General features: G+C 37.0%; 3 protein-coding genes across 6 annotated transcripts; 2 read left to right on the top strand and 1 right to left on the bottom strand.

The window, feature by feature from the left end:
* The first annotated feature begins 2,013 nt into the window (after positions 1-2,013).
* Positions 2,014-4,133, top strand: LOC113734868 (uncharacterized). The gene is made up of 3 exons (XM_027261629.2): positions 2,014-2,459; positions 2,994-3,118; positions 3,738-4,133. Exons 1-3 carry the CDS (start codon positions 2,318-2,320, stop codon positions 4,023-4,025), a joined length of 555 nt encoding a protein of 184 aa, XP_027117430.1. The 5' UTR covers positions 2,014-2,317; the 3' UTR covers positions 4,026-4,133.
* A 371-nt stretch (positions 4,134-4,504) lies between these two features.
* On the bottom strand, positions 4,505-9,617 carry LOC113733982 (mitochondrial thiamine diphosphate carrier 2). 3 transcript variants are annotated; one of them, XM_027260239.2, is made up of 8 exons: positions 9,168-9,617; positions 8,640-8,779; positions 7,756-7,872; positions 6,821-6,932; positions 6,265-6,392; positions 5,846-5,998; positions 5,422-5,565; positions 4,505-4,929 (listed from the first exon to the last, which is right to left on the bottom strand). In XM_027260239.2, the coding sequence occupies exons 2-8, from the start codon at positions 8,754-8,756 to the stop codon at positions 4,711-4,713; spliced, it is 990 nt and encodes a 329-aa protein (XP_027116040.2). In that variant the 5' UTR covers positions 8,757-8,779; positions 9,168-9,617; the 3' UTR covers positions 4,505-4,710. The 3 variants fall into 3 exon arrangements, with proteins under 3 accessions (XP_027116040.2, XP_071937799.1, XP_027116041.2); XM_072081698.1 differs by having other exon boundaries at positions 6,265-6,338; XM_027260240.2 differs by having other exon boundaries at positions 9,432-9,617.
* Positions 9,618-13,032: 3,415 nt separating this feature from the next.
* Positions 13,033-17,113, top strand: LOC140037496 (uncharacterized). 2 transcript variants are annotated; one of them, XM_072081697.1, is made up of 3 exons: positions 13,033-13,286; positions 13,961-15,112; positions 15,575-17,113. In XM_072081697.1, the coding sequence occupies exons 2-3, from the start codon at positions 14,059-14,061 to the stop codon at positions 16,777-16,779; spliced, it is 2,259 nt and encodes a 752-aa protein (XP_071937798.1). In that variant the 5' UTR covers positions 13,033-13,286; positions 13,961-14,058; the 3' UTR covers positions 16,780-17,113. The 2 variants fall into 2 exon arrangements, with proteins under 2 accessions (XP_071937798.1, XP_071937797.1); XM_072081696.1 differs by having other exon boundaries at positions 13,034-13,286; positions 13,964-15,112.
* The last annotated feature ends 1,686 nt before the right edge of the window (positions 17,114-18,799 follow it).

Below are 18,799 nucleotides of genomic sequence, written 5' to 3'. Positions count from 1 at the left end.
GAGTTAGACATAATTTTTGGAAGAAAAAAAAATATGTTTTAGGCTTTCAAAATGTTTATATAATGCAACGAGTACAAAATAATAAATTTACATATAGTGTAGTGTTTTTGGCTTTAAAGAGAGACACCAAACTTTACAAAAGGGAGAAAGGTAAGAGTTCGAGAATTGAATTAAGGGATCTTAAAGTCATCTGACTAATTTTCCTACCAATTAAATTGAGTATTGATAATAATATGATGCACTATTTGTTTACGAAAGAAGCACCGTTTGCTGTCTCAATTAAAGGAAATAACACAAGGCGATTTTTTAGCTTCTTTTTTTTTTTTTTTTGGGCTGTCGACCTCCAGCAAGGCCATCTGCATTGATGCTTTTAATTTTAAAGAAGAATCGAGAAATTTAATGAAAAAATTTGAAATCCTTTTAAATCCCTGGAGTTGTTTAGATAATTTGGAAGATATTTAAATTTATCATCTACCAATTATTTGAATTCATATATGCATGCACTAAAATAATTAGTAGATTATAAATCTAAGTACCTTCCAAATCATCCACTCAACTTGGACAAATTTAAGAAAATATAATAAACTCTTTGTCAAATCTCTCGTTCCAAAGGTTAGCATGTTTCAATTATGATATACTCCGACTAGTTTACAATTTGGCAGTTTTGGACCTAACCCGTCAGCTGCGAGGGTCAGTCTTGCTTCTTCCGAAGGATGATTCTAATGCCCACTTTTTTTTTTTTTCCTCACAAATGATTAAGAACACACGAACACAGTTAGATTAACACTCGAAGAGTCATCAAAAAAACGATCCAAACGGACAATTTAAGGGAACCTACAAAGCAACCCGATTCTAATGCCCACTTGGTGGCCCCAAAATTCCACCAAGCACTTTCTAATATTATTCTTTTATTTTGACACTTAGAACACAAAAGTACACCAGCATAAAATCTGAAATTATATATGTATATGAACAGAAATACGCTTTTATATTAATATATTCTTTGCTTATGAACCGACAAAAAAAAAAAAAGGAAGATATCAATAAACTGCTGCTTGATAACCAAATTCTAAAACATAATCGAAAATACAAGGTGTGTGCTTGTATCTAAGTTTATTTGAATTTTTTTTGAATAGTTATTGCAAAAATTTTTGAGATTTTATGTACGTGACATATAAAGGTAATTGAACAAAATAATTGAAAAATATGTTTGTAATGCAAGTAAATTTTTTTCCCAATAATCACGTACACAGTCACACTTGATTTTTTCTAAAAGATATAAGGACTATTTGAACAAACTACCTATTTGTATACAAAAAAATTAAATTGTAAAGATTTGGAAAAAGAAAATAGGAAGAATTAAAATTCATTAGGTGGGGTGTAATTCGAGAGAAATTAGTGAATGATCAAATAACCCTCGCAATAATGTGCACTTTATTGAATTGCATATGCAGTTTAACGAATAAAAATGCACAACTTGGTGAACACATACTTACATATTATATATATATATATATATGTGTGTGTATGTATATATATCCAAGTTTACATACTAAAATCGAGATATGTGCACATATGTATATCCAAATGTACGTGTATAATATATATGCACTAAAGACGATTTTGCAGTTTTGTTTACAAAATTAATTTTTTTATTATTTGTGAACAGTAACTTATACCTCATTTACAAATATTTTCAAATATTATGCTCTACATATGAATTTTAATTCTTTTTAGTTCCTTTTTTTTTAAAAAAATTTTTCATTTTTTTTGTCAACTCAGGAATATCCCAACTTTTGCTGGACTAATCTCCTGGACCTGGAGTACCTTGCCTCCCAAGAGCACCCAGGCAATATGTGAAGTCAGACTCGAATCGCATCCTACGAGGAATGCCCCCGAGGATTCATCGGCTGAGCTGACCCGAGGGGCTAAATTTTTCCAATTTAAAATCACGAAAAAAATGAAATTTAGATATAACCTCCTGGATGCTGCAGAAAAGCGACAAAGCCACGTTAACACCAATATTAACCATCTCTTGTCGTTTAAGAACTACCACCACGTACGTACGTATATATGCCACACTTAATTAAAAAATAAATAAATAAAAAAAGAAAGAGAGTTAATTTCCAGATGAGCAGCTCAAGTTTCATCTTCTAATTGCTTGCTTACTCTAACAGGTTTTTCCATTTTATGTAGATTTGAACCTTTTCACTTTTTGTTCTTGAATTTTAGAGGAAAGCAAAAAGAAATTAATACTATAAATTTAGCATCCGGTCAAAATCAAGATTATAAGGTGCTGGGAGAATTGGGAGAGAAAATGGGTCAGGCAATTCGTCGAGCAGCTGGAAGAATTGGGAGTACGAAAGTCGATACGACGCCATCACAGCTGAAAGAATCTGTTGAAGTGAGGCCGCCGCCGGATAAGTTCAAGGTCGACAATGCCGGTTCCGCCTCCACCGGTGAGTATATAGGTTCATCAGAATATTGGGAAAAAGAAAATATGCGTAATTGTATTTGCACTGTTTTACCATTTCTTTTACGCTATCTTTATGAATTTTAGAGTGATTAGACTTTTGATAATGGATGAAATTTAGGTTAAAAGGGAGAATTGTTTGGATTTCGTTGGTTTTTCCTTAACATTTGCCATAGTCTTATAGAATATAAATGAATTCTTTCATTTTGTTCGTCACTCAAAATGTAAGCCAATTAGTTTTGGAAAACCTTGATGTGTTTAATTTTGAAGTTAATTTTAGTTGTTTCATTAAAAAAAAAAAAAAAAGTTAATCTTAGTAGCTTCATGGAGGACGATGAAATTCTGATAACTGGAGTCTCAGCCTCGCAGGCGATAGTCTTTTCTCAGCCTCCGTTAATCACTTTAAAACTATTGGTTTCGGAAAATCTGTGTGATAAGACCGAGAAAGGAATTTTTTTTTTTTTAGAGTTATGTATGGAGATTTGGTGCAAAGTTAACTGAGATTATTGATCTGTTTTAGGGAGCATGCCAAAAGTTAATTCTGAGAATGTTCTTGAAGAGCGAGATCCTCAATATGATTCCATGCTTGGTCATATGGTTGGGAGGATTCGAACTAAGCCTGGAGGGAAACTTGAGATGGGTGAGGTTAGTATATAAAATTTTTAACGCTCAATTGCTTCTCCAACGTTACTCTCAAACTTCCAAGTGAAAAAAGAAAAAAGAAAAGGAAGAAAAACTTTGCTGACTTTGTCTTATTATGGTGTGAAACTGTTCAGTAACTCAACATTATTGTTTCTTAAGTTCTGCTGTAAGTACTAATGGCTGCTGTGAAATTTGAAATATATGTATGGTTCTATACTAAGAGGGTTGGACAAGAGTTTTGCCATAGCTGGGTCCTTGCATTGGTTTCCATTTATTATTTCACTTCCTGTGTACTTGGAATGTTGCGAGAGACCTATACTGAAGAGATTTACTTGATTATGGGGGACTTCGATTGGTAACTATAATGTAGTATAATTGTTTGCGGTCCATTTCCAGCCTATCTTGCTCACATAATTTACAGAACTCATCCAAAGGATGTGCACAGAACATTAAACTTCACTCTGAAGTCCGGACTAGATCTGCCTGCATGCCCTTATCATATTATTTTGCCTTCCCGCAACATGACCTGATCTTATGATCCGACGTAATTAATTTACTGGTTCACCGTAAAAATCTGCTGGTTCCTTAACTGCTCGACAACTGATATCGGCTTGTATGACAGGCATTTGTAGCGGAGAAATACGATAGGCCTTTACCAAAAGTAAGGAACACAACACCCGAGTCTGGCAGATATGAGGAAAGGCCTGCTCTTCCAGGAACCTTAAATGTGGCACAGCTGCGCCACATAATGCTTCTTTATCAAGGCAAGGCTGATGACCACAATGGACCTATGAGCATCACACAAATTGCTGAGCGGTTCCGGATTGATGTTGCACAGGTCGAGAAGATCCTGCAGTTTGTATCACTTCCTCCAGACGACAGTAGTAGAAAGAAAAATGATCAGTACTGACCTTTTGACTTGTTTGTCATTTTCTGCCTGCCTGCATATGAGAAACAGGATTTTTGTTTATGATTTTGAAGCGCTGAATTTATTAAAAGCCAGGGTTTCTGATTACAATTTGAGCATTAGATACCGGTTTTGTTTCGCCAAATTTTATTAGGTTGTTCAACCGTACAAACAGCCAAATGTCTCTGTTGTCAGTAATAACCAGGGCTGGCCTCCTTTACTTTCAATTTATAGTTCAAAGCTCTATTCTGACGGGGCCTTCCATAATCAAATATGTAGTTTCTTTGCATCTGCGTGGTCGATTACATTTGCACCCTACATATTGGAACCAATTCTGTGGACCGAGCAGGGGAGTTACTGATTATATATATATATAAATATATAGAGATCAACTTTGAGATGCATTTGTATACAAGTTGATGACCGCACTTCCCAGAGCTAACATACCCTTGGCATTAATCTCAAGCAAAATTCAAACTCAATTATAGGGCAAGCTAAACCTATTTGTTGTGTTATAACTTCTATCGTGCGTACAAGTTACGGCTTGCAGGTGCAAGAATTTGACACTAGCCCTCGTATTTCCTCCTATAGAAGTTGTTTCGACAAGCTACGAACTCGCAGAATAGCGAACAAAATTACTGCCAAAGGGCAAAGGAAAAAGAAACTGAAGAAACGAATCTGTATAATTTCAAGTTGAAACAGACTCCAACCAGTCTGACGTGAATTCATAAGCAACAAAAGTTACAGCACCAGCAGGTGCAGCTTTGACTATTGACGGAACAATTCCCTTGTAAAGCCCTGCCCAGCCTTCTGTCTGCAAAATCCGGAAGAGGGCATCAAAAATATTTTTGTATGCACGATCCTCAACTCGAGCTCCATACCTAAGATCCCTTGGCAATCCTTCAATCTGCAGTAATATTAGCCTTTATGTAAGAGCTGGCATTAAACACACAAGTATCAATTCTAACTTGTCTTTTTTGAACCCTCCTCACTCTTGACAATACTTATTTCCCGTTCGTAATATTCCATATAATTGATTTAGAATGAATGACAAAACTTTGTATAAAAGAAAAAAGTCGATAGTTTGTTCAAAAAGAACTGGCAAAAACCAACATGCAGAGAAGAAAGCCAAAAAAGGACTACGAATCCTTCAGCAATTAGCTCTTGATAGTCTAAGCAGGTCTCCTTTCTACATATTTATCCTCCACTTTTGAAGCGAATTTCAAAAAACAAAACAGAAAATAGAAACATCAGTGGCAATATATATATTCTGGCAACGAATAAAGGTGATGCCAATTTCAATCAATAATGATGAAGTCCCTTCCAGAATTGTTTGACAAATCATAGTGTTGATAACAGAGATAGCAAGCTGAGAATAAATTGAAAAAGAGAAATTTACCTGGAACCTCTTCTTGACCACATCAAGTGGATGACAAACAGCTTTAGCACATGTACCAGCAGCTAGCCCACAAAGGAAAAGCTGGAAGCTCGAAAGAAATAGGTCTGATTCGTTTGGATCAGAAGATCTGTATCTGTTCCAACCCTAAAACAATTCGGATAGATAAAATTAAAGTCTAGAACCATAAAGTTCCCCTCCCGATTCAAGATAAGTATGAAATCATCAAGCAAGAATCTAATGGAGCATAAATCTTTACAACTTTACCTAGATCCTATGATTGGCAATGGAAGGGGAGGGAGGAAGTCACAAACAAATATATTTCCACTCAAATCTATGCAATGTATCTCAAGATTTAAGAGAAGCATGACATCTCTCAGAAGCTTCTTGCTAAGAAGAAGAAGCTTATTAAGAAATAGAAGCTAACCATCGTCCAACGCTTGAACGTATCATATGTTCCAAACTGAAGGCCCGCATAAGGAACAATTTCAATAAGTGTAGGTGTCAATCCAGCATAGAGTCCTCGGAAACCATGACGCTGGAGTATACTAACAAAAGCAGTCCTCATGGTTGGATACACCTGAATAGAAGTTAAGTGCATAGGATAAGATTATCAAAGTAAGATGTTTTAACTGAAGAATGCAAGCTACAATTTGATTTTTAATGATGATTGATAACAAACTTAACCTTTGCATTAAAGTCACCCTTAAAAAAATTTATAAGCACCAGAAATTGGAAGACTCCAATATATAAATTTTTGCACATCAAAGTAATGATTTAGTGACAAATGTCAAAAGCAATTCAGTAAAAGGTACTAAATTTGTGTTCTATGTTCCAATACAACACCTTTGGCTCTCCCTGTGAAGCTAAAATGGTCCTCAAAAGATCAAATGGATAAGATCCAACAGTAGCTGCACAGCCTGCCAATGCCCCACTGACATATGAGAGATAAGGACTTAAATGAATATGATCTTCTGCATTGACAAAAACAAGGCCATTGCATTAGACCAAAAGGCACAAGGTAAGTCACATGGCATTTGATAGAGGCACTCAAAATTATTCTCTGGAATTAAGGCTCCAATCATGGCCCTTGAGTAGACAGTTTATATAGGAAGAATCAGATCTCGGATTTTGCCACAAACCAAAACTGTATCTAAGATTGACATTCAAAACCATCAGAATTGTAGACATACAAGTAGAATAACAGAACCACAAGATCACAACCCTTCGATGATCAAACATGCATCCACTTCATATCCACATGAATATGATATAATTATGGATATGCTTACCAGCAGAATAAAATGGGCAAAAGGTAAAAGCAACTATACAGGAGATTAAATTGACATAAAATCTGTTACACAATTTTTTTTTTGCAAAGGAAACTGGGAGTTTAAACAACCTGACTTTGAAGAACCAGATGCCAAGGTCTTCAATTTGTGTAACACTGTAAATTGTATTGCTGTATAAGGCATAACCATAAGTAATGCTGGGACATTTCCACGCCAAAACCCCTATAATGAGTTTGAATAACAGTAAAATTCAAAGAAACTGCAAAGTAATGAATAAAAGAAAAATATGAGCTGCAAGGCCAAGATTTTTAATATGTAAATTTTTTATAATAAGAAACTACATGAATATGGAAATGTCAATTAGCAGCCTGCTAGTTTTAATCCTGCAACAGCATGAAACTGGCTACACTTACAGTCAATAAAGATACATACAGATATATACACACACAAATAGCTGGTTCTCTCAGTATCCGAACTGTGTAACATAGAAGACTGTTTGTATTCCCCTAGAGTGCGTTTCCCAAAAAATTAGGAAATTCGTGTAAGAATAACAAATTCTCAGAAAAGGAGGATGGAAAGGATCTTCATAATTATTCAATTCTTTCATTCTTCAATATGCTTTGGGAAGAAAACTACCCGGATAGCCAAACTAAACAAGATATTTTCCTAACCTTTAATCTATATTCAGCTGATATGATCCCTAGAAGTCTAAAATAGTGCGCCTAGTAAATAAAATCAGTACATTTAGGAAAATTACCACAGCTCTGTACCAATGCATATATCTAAACCAAAAGGAATCAGCTTCTTCTACCAGAAGGGAAGAACAAAAGCTATCACACTATATAATTGTCTAACATGCTATGTAGAATTTAGACTTGTCCCAAAAAACAAATCTATGTGGGGCCAAGTATGATTGATACGCATGTTTAATCAAGCATTATCACAATTCCAACTCTAGGACAATCCCCACAAGAGATGTCACTGTTTTCAAAACCCAAAAAAAAAACCTGTGCCAAAAATTTTAAAAAAATTAAAGAATCAATACCGGTAAACGTTCCTCTCTGAAGATGTCCTTAGTTGCTTGCCACATACTAGTGTATTTTGATGGTCTATAAGAATCTTTGCGAAGCAAGGCCCACTGAGCAGTAGGCTCAAGTTGAACCTGGCAATTGCAACACATAGAAAAACTTACAACTGTTGATCCTAGCATGTACAAAAAGACCCACAAGAACATAGACACAGAAATTGGAATGCAGTAGAAATCCCATCAAATGGTTGATTAAAAAAGTAGAAAATAACAAGGGTGGAAAACAACCAGAAGAACAACTAAATCTTCACTCATTAACCTTGAATAAAATCAACAAGTAGAGGAGAGATCCGCCTGGCATATTAACATTTTAATTAGCTTGTCAGGCCTCTTCTTGTCATATTTCTTTCAACATTTTAGACCTTTAAGCATTTTAGAAATTCTATAAATTTGAACTAAGTATTGTTTGAAATGTGATATCTCTCCTGAATGAGATACAGTAATGTCAAGAGAAACAAAATTTCCCTCCCAAAAGCGACACATTTTCCTCAAGATAAACTCGATTACAAAGAACTTGTTAAAACAGAGATAAGCAATGGTGTGATCGACTTTCCAACCAGAATCTCATGAGTTAAAAATTCTAAAACTAAAGAAATGTTAACAGAAGCACAGCAATTAAAACCAATCTGGAGTTAGTAAAAAATTTAGCTTTCTTATTGGCTAATTTATTGTACCATATGACAAGAAAATAGGAAACTAAACCAGCTTAAAACCGCATAACAATTGCAGCAGTTTTGTAACATATCCAACAATCATGAAAATCTGAAGCAACACAATAAACGCTCCGCAAAATCACAACTCAATTCACATTTTAGCTAGATAAGATATGTTTAAAAACCAACCTGAAATCTGATCTTAATAACATCAAGAGGCGAAGTAACGGTCCTCGACACAGCACCCGAAATAGCCCCAGCCGTGGCATCAATCAATGCCCTTTTCAGCTGCCCTGGCTCCTCCATTTCGCACTAAAAGCTACAACAACCTGCACTCCCCAATTCCAAGACGAAAAACACCATCAGCCAAATTTCAAAAATCCAAATATTAACGACTCAAATCATCGCCTAAAAGTCATTTGCCAGAACTAAATACATAATAACCAGTAGCAAATATGCCAGCTTAGCATTCCTTTTTGGGTTCGAGCGAAAAAATAAGTACGGACAAATGGGTCTCCCTAGTAACTTAATTAAAAATGGGCAGAATTTACAGAAATCCACATGGAAAATATGCTTTATCTCGTCCAAGAAATCAGCGTGGTTACGTTTTAATCTAAAAGTTCTCAATTGTAATACAACTTAAACACACAAAATCTGGCGATAACTATAACAACAAACTAAAACATAAAGGGAGGGAGAGGAAGAGAATAATAGTACCTAGGTGTAGAGGAGACGGGAAGAAAAAGAAGAATCGGCATTGACAAATTCAGAGATTGGAAATCAAAAAAATGACAGCTTTATTTATATTGACAAATTCAGAGATTGGAAAGAAAAAAAAAATGACAGCTTTATCCATATATTTCAATGCGTAATTGGGTTTTCAGATTAAAATGGGTAAAAAAAAAAAATCAATGTCTTGAGCTTTCACTAAAAATTTGTGAAAGTACAACATGGGTTTTGCAGAATTAAAAGGGGTTTTACTTTTCAAGGGTAAGGCGAGAAGAGAGTCAGAGAGATGATGATTCTTCTTCTTGGTTGGACATTGGAGTGGGCGTGGGAATGTACTAGTAAGCAAGTGGTAATTTGAAAAGTTCTGCTACTCCATCATTCTTTGACCAGGGTATGGGAGGAATAATAAGGAGTCGAAAAGACGGGTGGAGGGCTAGCCGACGGTAGAAGGAATGAATTTGGATGGTATAAATAAAAACTAGTGCTGCTTTTCGTTAAAATAATTCTTTATTGATATTAATAACTTTCCTTTTTAGGGTAGTTTATTAATCTAATAATATCAATTAGTAGTTAATAGTACTACTGGGACAGAAATGAACTTTAGAATGGAATGGAACATATTTAGCATTTAGTACAACTTTTTCGTAAATCCAATTGCTAGTATTAATTAATCATTTTACCTAGACAGTTTAATTATTTCTCTGTCTGTTATTCAATGTCACTTTTTCAGCAAATATCAACTTTCTCCGTAAATTACAAGAAAGGTCAACTAAAAGTTTTGTAAGCTAAGTAGTCATTATCAACGTTGATCGATGTTATCACTAAGTAGCAATTTATTAATTTTTTTCATTGTTAAACACCTCCTAAAATCAAGAAAAGATTGAGATAACGTTGCAAGACTACTATTTTTTTTTCCTTTCCATAGCTAATAAAAGTGCTATACAATAATAATAAGAGAAAGCTACCAGCATTGGCTAGTGACTAACTGACCGACCGACCGACCGACCAAGCATGGCCAGTTTAGCTCACTGTTTTGGAGAATCCAATTGTGTTGGCCTCCTCAGTTGGTTCATGCCACGGTTTGGTGTTAGTAGAAAATGACTGGAGCTGTGGGAATTTGAGGGACGGAAGTAAGTAATCGTGCGTTTGTGATGAACCCCACAACTATGGAGCTTGTCAAAGTACCTAATAACCCTTAGTCTCTGAATCCATTGAACAGTTTTGATTGGTCTAAATTGCATGGTTTTGGTTATGATATTTGTAGCGATGATTATAAAACTGTAACCATTTTCATCGTCACTGTTGCAAGTCAAGTTGTTTTCATCGTTTTGTTGATGTTTGTAGCCTAAAAACGACAACTTGGAGGAGATTTGGAAGTTTTCCCTAGGATGAATATGATCTTGAGATGACCTCTGGGATATTTCTCAATGGTGCTAGACACTGATCGGTTACATCGTGGTCCGATTATTCGGCATTTATAGCTGCGTTCAATTTGAGTAGTGAGAAATTTAGAGAAGCAGTGCCAGATCCTAGTACAGTTGAAAAGAATAATTTTGCGTGCTATAAGCTTCTTATTCTTGGAGGATGTCCTTGGGATGGTTGTTGTCCCATCTAACGGTGAGATGATTGATGTTGGTTGATGGAATTGGGAAGTCTTGGACCAAATCTAGTGTTGGTGGGCTTGGACTGCACACAGGAGTCTTGGCACCTGTTTATCTATTGGGGTATCGGGAGCTTGTTTCGGAGAAGTCTCGTTCACAGTTCACGCCCAGGGCAGCCTCTAGCAAAGCTCGCTGTATGCTGTATCACTTATCGGGATGTCTTCAGAGTTGAGGCTCAAGCCAGCCGTCTCCAGCAGTAATGCAATGGTTTCGACTACCTGCTCCTTTTGCAGATTGTTCTGCCTACATCTCAGATGGTCTCTAGAAGGGCAGCACCAGCCTTCTCAAATATGTGAAGCAATATGTTAGAACGGAGATTATAGCTACCTTCCTTTCCATACAAACAGCTAGCATTCTTTGATCTTCCTCGCAGTTTCTACAAACTACCCAGCATTCCAATTCAATATCTTCTGCCATTCATGATTGATTAACAGTTGGAACGTCATGGAGTGTACATCAGACTCAAGTTGAATTTAATAGGATCCATGACCCTCTCCCAAGACAAAACTAGAAGGATGGCCACTGGAATGATTACGCGTTGCCTACCATGGTAGCAAGCAACCACTTTTATCCCATTCTCGTTCCGCGAAAGGACTGTATGAGTCCCGAATCAAGGTCGAACATTTTTTCAAGTGCCACTCGTGCAGGAATCAGGCCCTCAATCTCTAGATTAATTACGATAAATCCATCCGGAACCAGCGTTGGAGTCAAATAGGCATGGTCTGCACCAAGCACGTTTCTTGGGTAAGCTCAAACGAATATGGTGCACTTAGAGACAAGTGTCTGGTTGAACCCAAATTACCACGATCTTCATCAGTTTAACTCAAAACCCTGAAAGCATAAGATGATATGCAACATCCGAGTAATCCCAGTATACGAATAAGACTTGTCCTCCCACATTAATCTATAGGCAGTAGATAATGAATTACCAATCCTCTTAAAAATCTCAAGCAGCGTCAATACAGACATGATTTTCTTCTTCTCATCCCTATGCTCTACCAAAGCCATAGCTAATTCACATTCCTCTTTTCACCGCTTTATCATTTCGACAAGAAGAATTTGTGGAAACGACATAGGCCTCCTTGGCGCGAAATCCATTGTTGACGACATACAAAGTTCTGCAGAGGTACTCAAGTGATTGATTTTAGTCTCTTTCCACTTCTTGTTGCTAAAAACAAAGAAACCAAGTCAACCATCTTTCCCTTGAGGGAATTCCTACATATGCAATCAGAAACTTGTTTCAGGGATTGATGCTTCAAAAGTATCCCCACTGTCTTTACGATGTTTTTTCTCCGAAGAGTTGCAAAATCAACATTGGGAAGTGTTTGCTTATTGGTCCACCAGATCATTCTTCTCAGGGAATGCAGAGCGAAGTCCAAAGGTTCTCAGCTACACGTGCAAAAAGGTCAAAGAGCATCACCACATTTGGTATTAGGCTGGGCACCTTTCCCGTGAAGAAGCTTGGCAATTCCAGAGAATTGTAGTAATTCTGCAGCATTATGGAGAGCGTAAAATCCCTTAGGATGGATAGATTTTTTTGGGTCGAACACCAGACCGGTATCTTGACTAAGTAACACTTCTGCAGACAGAGTTGCACTTGAATCAAGAGAAAAGCTCGGGACAGCAGTGAAGAACTCAGATTTCTTCTGTGGTTTCAACATATTTCTGTCCAAAAGATCTTTTATAATCTGCAGAAGATTGTCTTGACCATCTTGTTCAATGGATAACTCAATCTCGGGCCAGTTTAGCCTCCGCCACTCTTTCTTTCCTGCATCTGAATGGGAAACAGGAATGATGAAAGAAAACAGTGAGCTAATGGTCGCTGGCTTAGGAATTTTTTCTACCCTGAACATTAGCTTGGCCAAACCTTCACAAGCTCAGTTTAGCAGGTCCAAGAGGGCCGAGCTCGAATTTTACTCAACTCTACTGACAATCCCTCATCCTTTTTCTGTGAGCTAGTTTCCTTAAAAAGTCATTTCTTTTTCTTTTATGAGAGAAATTTCTTTTTTCGTTTGATCAAGTCAGTTAACTATAGCTTAAATCTTGGTTACAAACTGCCAGAGGAAAAGACATAATGGATTTTGTTGTAAAGATGAGTGAATTGACATTCTTCAATCCCTGTTTCTTTAACTCAAATACACAATCAGTAATTTGGAGTATGTAAATATGATGTTTGGGAGGCATAAAAGGTGCACTTTTTTGCTGGCAATTGGTGGGAGTGACAAGTGTCGGGCCACGCTGGCTCTGGCCCCTTTGCAGACTGCAGCACACCAGTTTCTGCAGCATACAACACCACGTTCCTGCCCGCCCGCAGGGCAACGCCCATATTAATAGCCCTTTCTCTGTTTCTTTGTCCTCAAGATTCTTATTTTCTCTCCACAGAGATTTATGAAAAAGGGTTTAAAGCTTTTGAGGAAGAGAAAGGAATCCCTTTCTGGATTTGAAGGTCTGATTTTTTTTGCAAGTAGCAAGGCAGCAGCTATGTGTTTTCTATGTTTAACCAGAAAAACTGGAAAGGGGTTTTCTCCGTTTTATTTTTCCATGTTTAATTGTACATCTGTTTGATAAGATAGCTGATGTTTATTTATGTGGAATGTCACTGCCTTTTGACGTTCTTGGCATGAGTTCTATTACTAGTAAAGATTGCTTTTTGAAACTTTGTTTCAAATTCCCCCTCCAGGAATTAGGAAGATCAAAAGAAAGTGGGTTCATTTTAGAGGTAAAATCAGGGATTTGAATGTTAAGGAGAAATCAGTTCGTTTCACTGGGGGTTTCTCATCTTTTGGACAGTTTACATTCGCTTGTATACTGCATCACCGTAGATGGAAGAGTGCTGATATGCTATTGATATACTTTATGGTTTGCCAACTCTTATTAACTTATCTTTCCTTGCGGTCAATACATTTCTCATTATACTTAGTTTTCCTGTTTTGTGTGGGCAATTATTTTTTTTTCCCCTGAGTTCATATTCTTTTGTCGAACTTGAACCCATAAGAGTTAAAGAATTACTGAGCAAATGTTACCATGTAATCGTTGAGTCTTTTTCCAGAGTGTGATTCTTAATATGTTATCCATTGATAAGCTGTGGTACTAAATGTACAATTTGGTGTCCATTTAAAGCAGGTTTTGAGTGGACAAACACTTTTCAACCAGTAAACTTTTTTGGTTAGAACCTGGGAGCCAAGTTTAAGAGCATATGTAGAGTACATAACTTTGTAATGGCTTGTGGAGATACTGCAAATGTTGATCTTGATTTGATGGATTTGTATAGTAGAGTTAAGCTTAGAGCTTTGACTCGCAAAGCCCGTGGTGCTTGCAGCAACATTGTGGTTGTTAAAGATGATAAATCAGCAAATGCTGGATTAAGGAAATCCAGTTCTCGTTGTCGTAAGCGCCGGTTTTCTGTAAATCTGGAGAACTCGGTACCGGCAAATGCTGTTGCAGTGGAAAATTTCAAGTTGACATCCTTAGCTGAAGTTACAGAAGAAGAAACAGAAACAGGGAAAAATTACTACCAGGATGTCAGCAACTCGTATGCCAATGCTCAAGCCTTTGATCAGTTGGATCTTTTGTTGGATGAAGGAACGGCAGTTGAGATGCTTGCAAAATTAGGACAACGAAGAACTGAAGAGCATTTCAATCGATTTGATTTTGGAGATTTGGTTTGGGGAAAGATACAATCGCATCCATGGTGGCCAGGGCAAATTTTCAATCAAGCACTAGCAATTACTTCAGTTTTCAGTACTAAGAGGGAGGGATGTTTACTTGTTGCATTTTATGGAGACTACACCTATGGTTGGCTTCGTCCCGAGGACCTCATTCCCTTCGAAAAACACTATGCCGAGAAATCAAAGCAATCAAATGCCCCGTTGTTTTCGACTGCTGTCAAAGAGGCTAAGAAAGAGATCAAAAGAAGAGCTGTACTGGGCTTGGCTTGTCATTGCCGAATCCCTGCAAATTTCTTTCCCTCAAAAGTTAGAGGATATTTTGAAGTCAATGTCAGTGGCTATAGTTCTGGAGTTATATATTCAGCCAAACAGATTCAGAAGGCCAGGGAAGATTTCCAGCCAGATGACGCACTTTCATTTTTAAAGCAGTTGGCATTGAGTCCGACAGTTAAGCGGCAGAATCTTTTCTGGATGAAGAATTTAACCAGGGCTCTTGCTTATCAGAGAGCAAGACAGGACAAGTTTGATAAAACCTTTTCTGAGGTTTTTGAGGTGCAGCAGAGAAGCTCTGAATCTCCTGCAGGCATGGATAATGCTCCGCAAGGTATTACCCAGAATTTTGTGCTTCAAAACCTTTTTACTTGTGCTAGCAAATGCCCAGATATATCTTTTGTCCAGAGTAATAATTTTTCTATAAAACAATCGCTCCAGGCAATGCTTCGGCGAGTTCGTAGTTTGAAGCTAGGAAAAAGAGATCATCCTAAAAAACCAATAGCCACTTTCAGCTATGGCTTTTTATTCACTTCTGAGCACTATTGTTATTCCTCTATATATCTTCAGATTCACTTGCTTAACGCTCTCTTGGTGGACTTTAATCTTTAAATGAACTATTCTTCCTATACTGGATATGAATTGGTTGTTAAATAGACAAAATTAGGTTTCTTTCGCCGCAGTCTAACCTGTCAATATTGGACGCCTTTTTTTTTTTTTTTTTCCTTAAGCATGAATGTTGAATCTGCTGCTATTTCCTATTTCTATGTTTTGATGTTGCCAATGGATTTTCCAGCTCCACTGGGTAGTCTCCTAGTTGCTGAAGTCCAGGAAAAAAGAATATTGACACGGGCTGCTGGAGACAATTATCTGCAGAAGAGTGATGGTATTCTTCTACCCTTATGTGAGGTGAATGTATCTTGGGGCTGTTTCTCTGGCCAGACTTCTGGGGATCATGAAATGGAGATAGGATTTGAGAGATCTATATGTTCTGTTTCGGAAGGAACATGTTATACACAATCGGAGAAACAGCTCAGACCCCAGGGTGCTCCAGATGCTGGCAACATTTCTGGTCGCCATGAAAATTTCAGCAAGAAGAAAATAACAAGGCTGAACAGAATTAAGTCCTTGGCTAGGATTGGTGCTAATCAGAAGGTCTTGGAGCTCCAAGGTGGACAGATAATAGCAGCCTCTTCAATCAAATTTGAAAAGGATTTTGAAATGGAGACACATTTTCTCGGCAATTATGCTGAACCAACAATGCTAATTATTACTTTTCCTCCTCAAGCCATGCTGCCTTCAATTTCAGAGCTAAAGGATAAATTTGCATGTTTTGGTCCAATGGATGAATCTTCCCTCCGCATTTGTTGGAAATCTTCAGCATGCCAAATTGGTTTCCTGCATAAAACTAATGCAGAGGCAGCATATCGCTATGCAATCCAAAATAGAACACTTTTTAGCTCCGAGGTCAATTACCATCTACGAGCCTTTAGTTTAGGAGCCTCTGAGTTGTACAAATCAGGTGAAACAATGAATCATCATGTGGAAGAGGCACATGAGGAGATTCAATCACAGACATCTTTGAGCAGTTACATATTTTCTAATGAAACGAAGCCAGCACTCCGGCGGTTGCCCGTGAACCCTGAGAATATCTTGGAAGGCTGCCAGGAGGAGGGATCCATCAGCCCAAGTGCTTTTCCAGAACATTTTTCTGTAAGTGCTGAAGATTATTCTGATACATCCCAGAATACACTTCCTTTATCATCACCTTCTGCATGTCCTCTTATTTCCACCGCCCCATCTATTACTGAACAAATTGGGATAAATCACCATGTTGATGCCATTGAGAAGAAGCCTTGCCAATTTGACACAATGAAGAACCACAAGCATCAGGGCACCACCAGCGCCAACAGTCCCCATCAGTTGATTAATCTTTTAACAAGTTGCAGTAAAATTCTGGGCGACTTCATGCCCTCGTCTGAGTCAATGGCTTACACCTAGTTATCAGATACCAATTGCCATCTGACTTCATTCGGCAGATGCTATGCGGTAATTTCTTTATTAGGAACTCTTTATTTACTGGAGTCAATCTCGGATAAAGGCTGAGCCAAAGTTTTCTTGGTTTACATTCCAAAGCTGTAAACCTTGTTTCTGGCTCTGCAAATGGAAGGCAAATGTTTTCCTACACATTAGGATTTAGGAAGCAGGGCTTTATATTTTCAGTTACCTATACATATAAAAAAGAAACAGGATACAATCATGATATTAGATTAGCTTTTCGACAAGTTTGATCAAGCTTTATTTATTATCAGAGTTTGACAGAATTTCAGTTGCTCCTTTTCTTTGTTATACTACAAATCAGGCAGTGCCCTTTCTGGGCTGCATAATCTGGTGCAGCAGTTGGACGGAAGTTGATCTCCTTTTGATTAGACGCGTGTGGCTACCCCGGGGTTTGCCATAATTTCAGGAACAGCCCCTCATGTTTTGTAAAATACACATGCCTTCCCTATTTCAAAGTCAGAGAAATGCCTTTCGCTTTCAAATTTTTTTTCTTCCGTGTGGAATGGGCAAATGGGGGATATTATTATTTCCACATTCCCCCCGCCAAGTTCTTTACCCTTTGAGATTCTGTAAAGTAAGTCCCAAGTTGATTCCAGAAATTATTGTACTGTAGTACAGACTTTGAAAACTTTAAAATGATCCGTGGAAAGCATCAAGAAGGAAAGGGAAAGAAAAGAAAAAAAAAAAATGGAACAGAGTTCGTGGTTGGCCAGTCAAGTCAAATCGTGGAAGCTTTTCTACTCGGGTTCCTGTCATGCCTAAACAGACACTAATGCTCAATCAACAAAAAGAATTGTTCAAACTTCCACAAAAGTCTCGAGAAGATTTTTGCATTGAGTTGACGAGGCACGCACCCGCTCCCTCCCTGCCTATTGGAATCTTCCCTAATTAATTGTTGTTGTTGCTTCATGCCCTTCTCAACTAAGGCCTTGTTCAACGATTCAATTCAATATTAAAATTTAATAAATTTAGATCTTAATATATTTATATGATTTACTAATAAAAAATATAATATCTTAATTGTCTAGACAAGATTTATTCTAAAAAAATAAGTGATAAACTGTTCACTTATTATTTAATCTAAAATGCACTCAAATGTTAGAATTTCAATGCTTAACAATTCAATTATTAGCCCCGATTGGACAGTCATTTTTAACCGAAAAATTGTATCGTTTTCCGTAATTATATTTTTCTATTATCTTTTTTTCTCGCATACATCAAATCGCTACAGTAATTTTTCTATAAAAAAAAATCCAAGAAAATGCAATCCAAACAATCGATTCATATTTCAAATCTTTGCACCCTAAGTAGTTTTTTCACCCTTTTCTTGGTATAACTTGCAAGTTTGTGCTGCTTATCAACGAGTCATGTCATTTGCATATGGCACTATTCACAAGTTGTTAACCACTTAGAAGGGTTCCCCTAAAAGTTTTTGATTTTGATTTTGATAGAGGGGACAAGTCAAAGGACTACAAAAGACACTGAAGATGTTTAGGCTGTAATCCAACTAAGTTGACCCTAAGCCCTATTATGTAATTTTTGTTTTAGTTTCTAATTGAGCATGAAAATGGTGTTCAAATCAGAGTTGTTTGTTATTCAAATTATATAGTAGCATCTAGCTTTTATTGAAGAAAATGAAAAAGAAAGGCCCTGTTTGGAAAGGGATTTTCTACTAAAAAATTTCTACGTTTTCCGTGAACACATTTTTCAATCACCTTTTTACCTCACATGTATCAAACTGCTGCAGTATATTTTTTACAAAAACTCCAGAAATTTGCAATCAAAGAATTCCTTCCTCACCCTAGCCAAGTATAAGAATAAAAAGAAACAAGGCGATTATTGTACCAATTTCGAGTAATTAATATTTTTGTGTGCGCGAAGAATCCTTAATCAAAATTGACAATAATGTATTTAGGCAGGCTAACCAACAGTGGCATATTTTTAGACTTGGTAGAGCGAG

The sequence above is a fragment of the Coffea arabica genome, chromosome 3c (genome assembly GCF_036785885.1).
Source record: "Coffea arabica cultivar ET-39 chromosome 3c, Coffea Arabica ET-39 HiFi, whole genome shotgun sequence".
In the NCBI taxonomy this organism is placed as follows: Eukaryota; Viridiplantae; Streptophyta; class Magnoliopsida; order Gentianales; family Rubiaceae; genus Coffea; species Coffea arabica.
This window is presented reverse-complemented; position numbering and strand designations above follow the sequence as displayed.